At 37.1% G+C, this 12431-nt stretch overlaps 2 protein-coding genes across 3 annotated transcripts in view; one reads left to right on the top strand and one right to left on the bottom strand.

The window, feature by feature from the left end:
- Positions 1-12431, top strand: part of NT5DC1 (5'-nucleotidase domain containing 1) — a 147759-nt gene that overhangs the window by 12665 nt on the left and 122663 nt on the right. The window contains exons 5-6 of one of the 2 annotated variants that reach the window (XM_050786623.1): positions 926-1005; positions 3106-3187. In XM_050786623.1, the coding sequence (XP_050642580.1) occupies positions 926-1005; positions 3106-3187 (162 nt within the window). Of the gene's footprint in view, positions 1-925; positions 1006-3102; positions 3188-12431 lie in introns of both variants that reach the window. The other variant, XM_050786622.1, reaches the window with a different exon arrangement.
- On the bottom strand, positions 4150-11110 carry COL10A1 (collagen type X alpha 1 chain). The gene is made up of 2 exons (XM_050786636.1): positions 10554-11110; positions 4150-7207 (listed from the first exon to the last, which is right to left on the bottom strand). The coding sequence occupies exons 1-2, from the start codon at positions 10705-10707 to the stop codon at positions 5319-5321; spliced, it is 2043 nt and encodes a 680-aa protein (XP_050642593.1). The 5' UTR covers positions 10708-11110; the 3' UTR covers positions 4150-5318.

Genomic DNA, 12431 nt, shown 5'->3' with positions numbered 1-12431 from the left:
TGGGACTTCCAAGGAGAAGTGCAAAGAATACCTCCCAAAGTTGTCTGTCCATGGAACAGGAAGCAAGGCATTCATTTACTGGTTTCTGAACCTGTTCCAAGTGTGAAGTTGGCCACATGGACTCCAGAGCCTTTAGGAGAAAGAGAATGACACAGTTGTGCCAAGGTGGGATGGTGCTGTTAGCATAGTGGTGGTTGAAATCAGATGTGGGCCAGGGGAATGTGACATGGGTCATCAAAAGTGTCTGTTCAGGGACAGCAGATCCAAAAGTCACATGTGCCAAAGAAGGGCTCAAATGTAATTCTACCCTACGGTCATACAGAATAAACCAAATCCCTCTCTTCCACGAAATCTTGGAATGTACCTGTCCTACATTCTACAGTTTTTATAAGATAAGCACACTGTGTCTTCACATGGCATGGTTATATTCTACTTCTCACCACAGTTTTTTTCACATTATACTGAAATTTGTCTTAAATGGCATACAAATAGAATGCAGTACTGTAGGTGGGGTCAGCCAACCAATCTGAAAAAGCACTATTGTGTGGAGCACTTCGTGGTACTCCAGGGTTAGGTTAATTGATTGTTTTGAAATTCAGTGACGTAGATAACATCATATGGCTTTTTCATATTCTATTTTATTTTTTGCACATAGCCTTTTTAGTTTTTATGTTCTTTAAGATGACTAAAACATCTTCGAATACAATGCTTCAAGATACCATATTTTAACTTTCTTGTGGTGCCCTCAGAGCTTAAATCTTTCTTAAAAAACAGTGACAGCAAATAATGGTGCCATTTTGAATTTAAATGAAGGCTTCTTCAGATAATTAAACCAAACTCTAGTGTCTCTTTAGCCATACTCTTGTGTATTTCACATACATGTAGCATTATGTTGTTCCTAGTTTAAATTTTTGTTCTTTTTCAGGAAAGTATTATTTTTACGACAACTACTTTGACCTGCCAGGAGCTCTTCTATGTGCCAGGGTGGTGGACTATTTAACAAAAGTAAGTGGGGACTCATTTTTTAAAACTATGATATGTAGTCAGTCATAAATTGGAGGACCTAATTATATATTGCTTCTGAGTTGTCATTTTGCTTAGTTTCTTCTTTGTGGTTTCAGAGGTGACTGGGAAAGAAAAACATGATGAATTTGCTTAAAATATTTTTGGAAAATTAAATAGCAGTGACCTTTTTTTTTTTCTCTCAGGAAAAATAAACCTGTTCTCCAGCAGAGGGTGCAAAAGTTTAGGAAAAGAAAATGAATACAGAACTTGCATCTGGACAAAACATTTTCTTTAGCAAAATAAATAGTTTCATTAGCAAAATAAAAAGTTAAAGGTGATTAAGAAAATTCAGCATGTCTTTAAGCATTCTAAATACTATAAAAGCAGAAAAATTGGGTGAAATTTTAAAATTCACCATTTTGAACGTCATTTAATGAATATAAATTTTTTCTTTTGTACTGTATATCAAGATTAAATAGATCTCTGGTTATACTAGTTTATACTTACAACTGAAGACCTATGAGCATAAAACAGATTTATCTGTCAGAATCACTTTCCTTTATGCATATGTCTTTTAAAAATAACTGCTTTCGGGGCCAGGTGCAGTGGCTCACGCCTGTAATCCCAGCACTTTGGGAGGCCAAGAAGAGTGAATCATGAGGTCAGGAGTTCAAGACCAGCCTGGCCAATATGGTGAAACCCCGTCTCTAATAAAAATACAAAAATTAGCTGGGCGTGGTGGTGTGCATCTGTAGGCCCAGCTGCTAGGGAGGCTGAGGCAGGAGAATTGCTTGAACCTGGGAGGTGGAGGTTGCAGTGAGCCGAGTTCGCGCCACTGCACTCCAGCCTGGGCGACACAGTGAGACTCTGTCTCAAAAATAATAATAATAATAATTATCATTTTGATAATAGAGCACAGTAATGCTTTATTTATGAATCAGAATTACATTTATGTGTTGTGAAAGTTTCCATTGATCAGTAGTTTGGGTATGTTTATAGAACTCTTTATTAACACAAGATGGAGTCAGTTTCTCCTTTGGTAGTTACTACAAGCAAAGCTATCAGTCTTTAAATATTTTGGAGTTTGTGTAATTAGATATAAATATCTAGTAGTCTGTCTTCGTTTAGATAGGTCACTGGTTAACGTTTCCAAGGAAGCAAAGGATCATAGGGTCATTTATTTTAATGTAATGTTTATTTGCTTTCTGATTAAAAAAAAAATCTTAATGAAAACAATTTACATTTTGGATTTGGAACCGCATTCATCTCTTCTATTGAGACTTACAGCTCTTTCACATTGAAATTCAGGTTAAGTGTGCACTGAATTCTACAGTAACTAGCTTTTGGGGTTTTAGAATGTCAGTCTTCTTAGTCCCATTGATGCCATAGTATGTTATATAACACATTCTGATGTCCCAGAAGTTATATAACACTGTGAATTTGCTGTGTTTAAAAAATATTCTATAATTTTTAGGCTTTATAATGAGTGGAAATTTTTATTTTATTTGGGCTATATGAGCTATATTAATTTTTAGGGATATGTATGTGTATATGTAGCAGTCATTTTCATGGCAGATTTCTTTTTAAAAATCACATTTAGAAGAATGATAACTTTATTATGTTTTCTAAAATATAAACTTCTATCAAAATATAGTAATATAGATGCTCCTTAACTTATGATGGGGTTTTTTCCTGATAAACCCATCGTTAAGTCAAAAATACTATAAATCCATTTAATACACCTAGCTTACTGAACATCATAGCTTAGCCTAGCATATCTTAAACATACTCAGAACACTTCCATTAGCCTACTGTTGGGCAAAGTCATCAAAAAAAAGCCTATTTTATAATAAAGTATTGAAAAGCTCATGTAATTTATTGAATACTGTACTGAAAGTGAGAAACAGTGGTTGTATGGGTGCTTGAAGTTAAGTTTCTACTGAATGTTTATCACTTTTGCACCATTATAAAATAAAAAAAATATAAGTCTAACCATCTTAAGTCAGGCACTGTCTGCATTGTAATTGTTTGCCAGCATTTTTCACTATGCTTAAAAACTGAATTATTGCATTTGTTACATTTGGAATTGTTTTTCAGCAGAACAATGGTCAAAAAACATTTGATTTTTGGAAGGATATAGTTGCTGCTATACAACACAATTATAAAATGTCAGCTTTTAAGGGTAAGTATCGTGAACAGGGGCCTTCTAATACATGTTTGTTAAACTATGTTTGTCTAGTGAATTAGTTGGAAAGCAGGTACTTTGCTGTGTATCTTACTTAGGATTTAATTTGAGCTTAAATATTATTATAAAGTTGGTTCTGCCTACATTTTCAGAGGTCCTTTTATTTGTGCTGATTTCATGGCTCTAATTGCCCATATTCCAAGCTATGCTGTTACACTCTCTTTTACCATGCCTGCCACGAGGGTCATTCTGTGAGTTCCCTAGAATCGAAGTCCAGTTTTGCTTGTTCCTGGTTTGGGCATGAGGGTTGGTGACTTGTCATCATTAGTGTAGTAGTTATAGACAGGTGGACAAAATGTCTGCCAGCAGAAATTTTGTTCTTGTTGCTTAAGGAACAAAACTGGCTGACCCAGAATGAGGGCAGAGATGTCATCAATCTTGAGCCCAGAGTTTTGCCTTTCCAATCACAACTTTGCTTGGATTATACAAGATTGCTTCTCTAAGGAGTACATAGATGCCTTTATAGTATGTTACCTCAGTGACTTGAGCCACATTGTCCTGATTCAACTAATAGGATGATGGATGCTCAAAAGTAGTATTTTTCAGCTTAGAAAAAATGTTGCCTTTTGATTGACATAAAAAATTGCTTGCCTTTTTAAAATATAATTTAAGCCATCAAAACAATTTTAAATATTATAACTAAAAACATGTCAAGACAATAAATAGTAACTGCAGAATATTTGTTCAGACTGCATATTTCTCTGTCACCTGCTGCTTTCCCTCCCAGGAGAAAATTACAACTTTGGGGTGATTGTGTCATTTTTCTATCCCTAGTCATCAGCCCTTGACCCTGACTCAGATTGCATGTGGTTTTGTGGGTACCTCTTCACAGTCAACACTGAATGGTTGGGTCTGTGGGAATAAAGATGCATCCCCAATAGAGGGACATATCCATGATGTAAAAGCCACCCACCACTTTATTGTCCTGCTTTTTTATTAACTTTGAACAATGAAAAGCCTTGAAAGAATGGTTGAGAACAGCAAATTGCTGCTTTCAGATTAATTCAGTGTAAAAATCTATTGATGTTATTTTATTGCGTCGTAAATAAGGAGTAGGTAAAACATTTTGTGCTTTAATAAGTGAGGCACAGCTTAAAAGTTTTAAACAGCAATATAAAAATACAGTACAGAGCATAAATAAATAATATATCTCCACTTCTAGTCGAATTTTGAAACCCTTAGTGTTAATTATAACTTCACTTGAATGGGAGGTACAAGGTACATGTGCTAATGTTCTGTAAATCCAGAAAATCGTATCACATAAAATTCAATAAGGAATTAAAGAAATCAAATTAATCACACTTGTGTTAAATAAATAAGAATAGGTCAGATACCTGTTTCCAAGTTATGCTGGGTATATAAAAAGCTTCTCTGCAATCATAGAAAAGTTTGTAAAGATTCATTGATGAAAGCACCTTGCAATTCAGATGAACTTCAATACAATATTGTGGGGCTTTTTTATGTAAGAGCTTTAAAAAGTATATATGCACCTGTATATTTGAATAGATATTGATGAAAGGGGCCATACAGGCCTCAGAGTAATGCACCATCAGAAATACTTCAGGGGATACAGTGTCTTTTAAATTTGAATATTCAAGTATTTAAGTTCTATGAAGTTATATGATACCTCCTGGATGTTTCCTAGAAGTTCTGTTATTCATAGTTAGAAACAGGCTTTTTTAAAGAGGAAATGCCAAGTTTCTCAAATCAAGTTTCACATAACTTAGAGCTCTATTTCTGTTTTGTTTTTTTTTTTAATGATGGTTGTTTGTTTTTGCTGTTGTTGTTGTTTTTTAACATAGCAGGACTTCTTTGGTGATAAATATTGGAGAAAACCTTAAAGAGCCTTAAGACTGCTGACTAGAAATTCATGAGGGGCTTCACATACATTTTTACATTGCTGCTCACTTTTCAGGGGGAAAGGTTGTGAGTCTGATAGCTCAAATCTGTATCAGAAAATAAAAATTACATTCTTTTCAGCCTACCTCCATATGCATTTTATAGAGTGGGGCAGAGTTGGAGAATGCTTTTTCTAGCACAAGATTTAGATTAGCTCTATGGGGTGTACTCACATTGGAGCCACTAGGAATCCTGAGAAAGAGGAGTGGACATACTCAGAGGAGTATAGGCCATTTGACTCGGCATTGGGCAGCTGGAGCCACACCTGGTCATTTTCTGTGAGATCGATGATGGCACTGCCTGAAGCCTGATCCAGGTAGCCTTTGGTGTATTCATCATAGGTGTACATTATAGGGGTGCCATTCTTATACAGGCCTACCCAAACATGAGTCCCTTTTACATGCACGTGGTACGAAAAATAGTATATTCCTGGTATCCTACAAGTAAAGATTCCAGTCCTTGGGTCATAATGCTGTTGCCTGTTATACAAAATCTTATCAAATGGGATGGGAGTTCCTATTGCTGGGTAAGCTTTGGAGAGAATAACAGTAAAAGCAGACACAGGCATTCCTGTTACCCCCTGGTTGGCACTAACAAGAGGCGTCCCAGAAAGACTGGGCCTTTGGCCTGCCTTTATAAAACCCTCAGGCATGACTGCTTGACCTGGTGGGCCTGGAGGCCCAGGGGGTCCTGGAAGGCCAGGCTCTCCAGAGTGGCCTCTTGGACCTGGAGGCCCTGGTGGCCCAGTGGGTCCATTGAGGCCCTTAGTTGCTATGCCAGCTGGGCCAGGAGGACCGGGATTTCCTGGATCCCCTTTAGACCCAGGGAATCCTGGAATGCCTGGTGGCCCAATAGGGCCTCTAGTGCCTGGTATTCCAGGGGCACCTCTTGGCCCAGCCTCTCCATTGTGTCCGGGCATTCCTTTTGCTCCTGCTGGGCCGACAGGGCCTGGGAGACCAGGAGGTCCTCCAACTCCAGGGTCACCTTTTGGGCCTGGTAACCCTGGGTTACCCTTAGGACCATCGAGACCTGGTTCTCCTGGGTACCCTGGTTTTCCATCTGACCCAGGGGAACCCCTTTCACCCTTAGCCCCAGGGTATCCTGCAGGGCCAGCTGGCCCTGTCTCACCTTTAGGGCCTGGGAGACCATGGTTGCCCGGGATGCCTTTTGGTCCTTGGGGTCCCATATTCCCAGGGGGTCCAGTCAGACCTGGCTTCCCAGGAAGACCTGCTGGCCCTTGTTCCCCTTTGGCACCTGGACCCCCAGGAAGGCCAGCAGGTCCTCTTTGTCCCTTCAGACCTGGCAAGCCTGGTTTCCCAAAGCCAGGAGGCCCTGGGGGCCCAGCTATTCCTGGAGCCCCAGGGAGACCTTTTGTTCCTGGAATCCCTGGCTGACCCGGGGCTCCAGCAGCTCCTGTCTTCCCAATACATTCTGGCCCTCGTTCCCCAGGAGGGCCTTGGGGACCTGGTGGGCCAGTTGGTCCCATTTCTCCTGGAAAACCTCTATCACCTTTGATGCCCGGCTGTCCTGGAACCCCATTTTCACCTCTTTTTCCCACTCCAGGAGGGCCCGGTGGTCCTGTGGGACCCTGAGGGCCTGGAAGACCCCTCTCACCTGGACGACCAGGAGCACCATATCCCATTTCCCCTTTCTGTCCATTAATACCAGGGACTCCTGGTGCACCCTTTTCTCCAGGAAAGCCCCTGGGTCCCGGGGACCCTGTGGGTCCCTGTTGTCCAGGTTTTCCTGACACAGAAATTCCAGCTGGTCCAGGGATTCCAGGTGGTCCCGGTGGGCCCCGTGGTCCTGGAAGGCCAGCTGGTCCAATATCTCCTTTTGGTCCGTATGGTCCTCTCTCTCCTGGTTTTCCTGGGAGTCCTGGCACACCTGGCTTCCCTACAGCTGATGGTCCCGGTGGTCCTGGCAACCCTGGCTCTCCTTGGAGTCCAGGACTTCCGTAGCCTGGTTTTCCTGGTGGTCCGGAAGGACCTGGGTGCCCTCGGGGTCCAGCAGGGCCTGGTGGACCAGGAATACCTTGCTCTCCTCTTACTGCTATACCTAAAAGACACACCCAACACACCCACCCATAGAAGGGGATGGTTAGTGACATTAAATATGAATTGGGGCATGATATTTCAGCGTCATTTATTCCATGTAGACAGAACAGTCTGAAATGGTTTTAGATTATATGTTTTATTTTGTTTTAAAAAAACTCTGCTGGAGAAGATGGTTTCACAAAACCATGGCCACCATAATACTTTTATCCCATGACAGTGACTCATGAAAATGAGCTGGGATTGAAGAATTCCTCTAAAATAAATGCAGCGGAGGTAAATTTAGTACATTTGTTTTGGGAAAATCATGTACAGAAAAGGCAGAAAAAGAGTAGTGCAGAATAAGTGAGAAAATGTTTAAGAACTATAAAAATTTTCCGTGCCAAAGCTACCCTGTCAGACATAAAAGAGAAACAGAATTAATTCTGATTTATATCTGCCATGCCCCTGCTGAACACAAGTTAGATTTTGGTTGATTTACTTTTGCCTCAGAATATACTGTGAACTCTTCTACTCTCCATTATTGACTTAAAATTGAAACAAAGAACTAGAGAATTAGACATAATGGGTGAAGTACATAAAATAATATTAAAGTACTTACCTAAATACAAATATATATTGTTTGATTTCATAGAGCTGTAAGTTCACTTGACCTGATAAACTAAACTTAAACTAAAAATCATGGTGCCTGTGATGTGAAAAATGCTACTGGGCCATAAGTATGGGGAAAGCACAGGGTAAAGATGTTTCTGAGATTTGGAAAACATTTGGTGTATATAAATGCAGAGCAAATCATTAAAACAGATATGCCAAAATAGAAAAATAATTGTTTTAGATGTAGGTTTTTCTTGTACTACTTAGAGTTATATTTCAATTTGAAAACATAGAGCTTTCCCCACGGATTTTCAGAAAATGACATCAGGAAAAAGACTGTGAGAAAAATTAATTTATGTAAAAGATTTCCATATGTTAACAAATATTTCACTGATTGTAGAGTACATACATGACTATATTATATATAAGTGGATGTTGACATATTGCAAATATGGAATTTTTTAATGGGTTGGAGGAATAAAATAGTGCATTTTTTAAAATGCCACTATGTTAGATTGAGGTTTGCTTCAGAATCTGATTATAAGGGTCATGTTCACACTAAAAATAGATGTCTTAGTGTGATTGGAAATCTGTTTTACTGTTAAAGAGGAGAAACAAGTCAATGGAAATGAGTGCATTGGGCATCATCCGAGGCTAGAACTCCAGTGACAGGGCGAACTTCGTCACTTGGAAGATTGTCCTTAATGGGTCCTTAACTTCTCAGTGCAAGAAAGAATTTGACTTCTATTGAGTGCTTGGGGAACAGCCCCTGTTTCTAGGTTGTCATCTGAAAAATTTTTCTTCATTCAAGATTAGGGTGGCACAATCCTCAAGGTAAAATGACTACTTACTACTATTAAGTTGTTTAAATGCCACAAAGTGAAATCGTGATTGGTTGTGTCAGAATGTGGCACGTGCATCTGCCCAGCAGCTGTGGAATCCTCTGCAGCATAATTTAGTATGTTTTGACAGAACTCTTTTTTAACCTGTGTTGGATAGATATGCCTAGGAATTATATAGTAACTCTTTGAATTTCTTTTATCAACTTAATGTTTTACTTGTGTAGACTGTGGGCTTTTGTGTTTGTTACAGTGCATTAATGCCTGCCAATGGATGATAATGTAGTTGAGTGGCCATCTAAAAAGAGACTAAGGTGGATTTAGTAGTTTAAATACAACTCCTGAACTTTTCATTTGTTAAGATATTTTCATTTGTTCTGCAAAAATAGCCAAGATGACGGAGTATATTAAGAGAAGATCAAAGTATTTTTAACCTTCTAAAATAGTGCATTTTCTTTTTAATTCAAGACTGTTTATTATGCTCTTATTAAGGTATTAAAAAGTCTGAATTTGTGATCATAGAAACTATTGAATCCAGTGCAGTGCTGTTTGTCATAGCATTTCAAATTGTGTTTGTTGCTTCAAGTAAAGCAGAAAGTCCCTGTGTCTTTTATTTTTTCTCTACTAGCTTTTAATTTTTAAAATTTTTATTTATATTTTGAGACATTCGAAAGTATCTGTTGTATACCTATGCATTTATTTTCAAATATTGTTTCCTTTTGTGAAATATTTTAAATTCCATCTTTCTTCTTAAAAAGATAATTCTATAAGTTTCATTTGCTCAAAATGGTTGTTCCCAAAAGCATAATATTTAAAGTTTGTAACAAATATCCTTAGCTTTGTTTACAATATAAAATATATAACTAAAAATATTATGGAAAGGGAATTTGAAGCCTACAGTTAGTTTATATCATTCAGTAGATATTTTATAGGCAGTCATGTCATTTGCTATTAAATAAAATTAGTGAATATGAGGCCTAGAAGTTGCCCTTCTTTGAGAACCTTAGTGCTTTACATGTATTATCTCAGTACTCTTCAAAGAGTAACTAAGAAAGCTGGACAGATAAGCAGCAGATTCAAGAAGAAAGTTAACTTATTGAAGGCTATATTAGTAGCTAAAAGTAGTAGAAGTAAAACTAGGAGTAACAGAAATAGTAGTAGAAGTAATGGCAACGCTTAAAGCACTTTACAGGTATTAATTCATTTAAACTTCGCAGCAGTCCTTGAGATAGCTGCTCCTTATTTTACAAATGAGGAAACTAAGGCATGAGAGGACAAGTAACTTACCTCAGGCAGGTCACACAGCTTGTACATTATAGTTAAGTCTCTGCATTTTACCACTAAACTATATTAAAAATATGTAAGTAATTATGAGAATTGCAGTTTCATTTGCCTGCTTGACAATTCTCATAATTACATTTGTTCATTGTTGGGGTGAGCATGAAATATTTTTGATAAGACTCAGTTTTATGTCTGTTTGTGAGCTAGTTGAATTAGTTTTTAAAGTAAATGTTTAAGTATTCAGCTAAATAAACCAGCTATCTTCTTTGTACAATTGGCAGTTATTTTTAGCTTAACATGTTTAAACTTGATTAATTTTGATTAGATCAAGATTTCTGGATTACGTGCAGTTATTTGTGCAAAAACGGCATCTGAGAAAAAGATTTCTACACACAAAAGTTCTTAATTTTCTGCAGGTATATCTTTCTACTGTATTTTCAAGTATATCCTTTCTACTGCAATTATTGGATATTCTTATTCTACTTTTTTCACAGATCACTTTGTTGTAATAATTTGGGCTAATTCAGAAGTTTGAAAATAACACTGAAGTTAAATACATTTTGTAAAAGAGATTATTAAGATTATAGAAGGCAGCAACCAACTTGTTAATAGAACAAAATATACAATTCAGTTTACCTTTACTCTTTATGGTGTAGGGAATGAAGAACTGTGTCTTGGTGTTGGGTAGTGGGCCTTTTATGCCTGTGGGTGTTTGGTATCGTTCAGCGTAAAACACTCCATGAACCAAGTTCAAGGATACTAGCAGCAAAAAGGGTATTTGTGGCAGCATATTCTCAGATGGATTCTGAAAAACAGAAAAGAATAACTTTATACAGCATTGTTATTAACCTATTTTGTTATTCTCATGTTTCACAGATGAGTTCTTTATACAGTTATCTACTTTTTTAACCTATCCTATATGTTTTTAATATGTGCCATAAATAAATGAGAGATCATTTTTTTGGTTATGTGAATATATGTCTTAGTTATTTTTGGAAGCTATACTCAGGTATTCAAGTAAAAATAAAATGATGTACCTAAAGCAAAAGAAACAGAAATTAGGATTGGATGTCTGTATTAAATAATCCAGGATCTTTGACACAGCTTGAAATATCTAATAGTTTCAAAATACACTGAAATTCAGATTAGGGCAAATTTTTACAATTTGGTTTTATTAGGACTATTATCTATAGACTGATGCAATAAGAAGTTTCTGAGTGCATTTTAGTAGAAACCCATTTTTTAAAATCACTTTAATACTTCTAATGCTTGAGAAAACTCTAGTACTTAAATTACTGAAGTTTCTTTCCAAGCAAGTTAACATGAAAGTCCGCCAGTGAGCATACACTTACCTGGGTGCTGGGAGTTCCTGGAGATGGTGCCTTGGCAGCTTTCTGAAGCCTCCTCTGCCCAGGTGAGCAGTGCAGAAGGTACCTCTCCAGACCTTCTCAGTGGTATTTATACTGTTTTTCTCTTGCTACATGAGGTTACCCTGAGCTTAAGCTCCTCCCCTCAAAGGTGGTAAGCACTAATTATGGTGGAAAGTTCTATTGGGCAGGCACACAAGATCAGGCTGGGCCCTCCTTTTCCTTGTTTTCTTATTGAAAAATAAACCCTTTGTCTTAAATATATATTAATCGTTTTAACCAGAGACTATCTTTTTCTGTGATTTTATTTTATTAGTTATTACTCTAGTGTTTAGGCTGGTTCATGATAGAATGATGATACCCCCTTTTTATTTTTGAAAAGCACATTCTTATGTTGTTTGGTTGATATTATATAATATTTGGTAGTACGCAAAAGCGGATAAAGAATTCCTTGAAAGAGGTAGTGGATTTAAACTGTCATCTAAATTATTGAGTTATTACATAAAGTTATCAATGTGTCTGTTAATGTTCATAAATTTTTGTGAAAATAACTGACCCCAATTCGTAATTACTTTTAGGCTTACGCAAAAGAAAGAAAATGGTGAAAATGTAGATACGCTGTTTTGCATATCAGAATTTTAGTGTAAGCCTTCAGAAGTTAGTAAGAGAAATTTAAAATATGATAGCATATTAAATACTTCAAATTTTTCAGACAGGGAAAATTTGAATAGTAGAGTGAATTTGATAGTTGAGTTAGCAATATGATTATCCTGAAGGATTTAAATCCGTCATTCACAACACTACGCTATATTCAGTAAATGACTTCAGATTTTCTTGCTTAAATTCGGATTTACTTTAGAGTTGCAGTAGAGTTTGCAAAAACCCCTTAATTTGGTAATCTCATATTATGTTAATTTATATAAGATTGCTGTGTTTATTTCAGGAGAAAAAAATCTTCAAACTTGGCTTTCAGTTTAAAAAAAAAAAATTATTGGCTTAACTTGCAGTTTCCTTTAGGAATCATCCCAATTAGAAATATTTTTTCCTCAAAGATGGAAGTAAACATTATTGTTGTCAATTTCGGTAGTTAGAGTCTGTTTAACAATGTTGGGAAACCTTTAAAATAAGTTTTTAGGATCCTAAAAAG

The sequence above is a fragment of the Macaca thibetana genome, chromosome 4 (genome assembly GCF_024542745.1).
Source record: "Macaca thibetana thibetana isolate TM-01 chromosome 4, ASM2454274v1, whole genome shotgun sequence".
NCBI classification, from domain to species: Eukaryota; Metazoa; Chordata; class Mammalia; order Primates; family Cercopithecidae; genus Macaca; species Macaca thibetana.
Note: the sequence above shows the minus strand (reverse complement) of the source record. Positions and strands in the feature narration are given on the sequence as shown.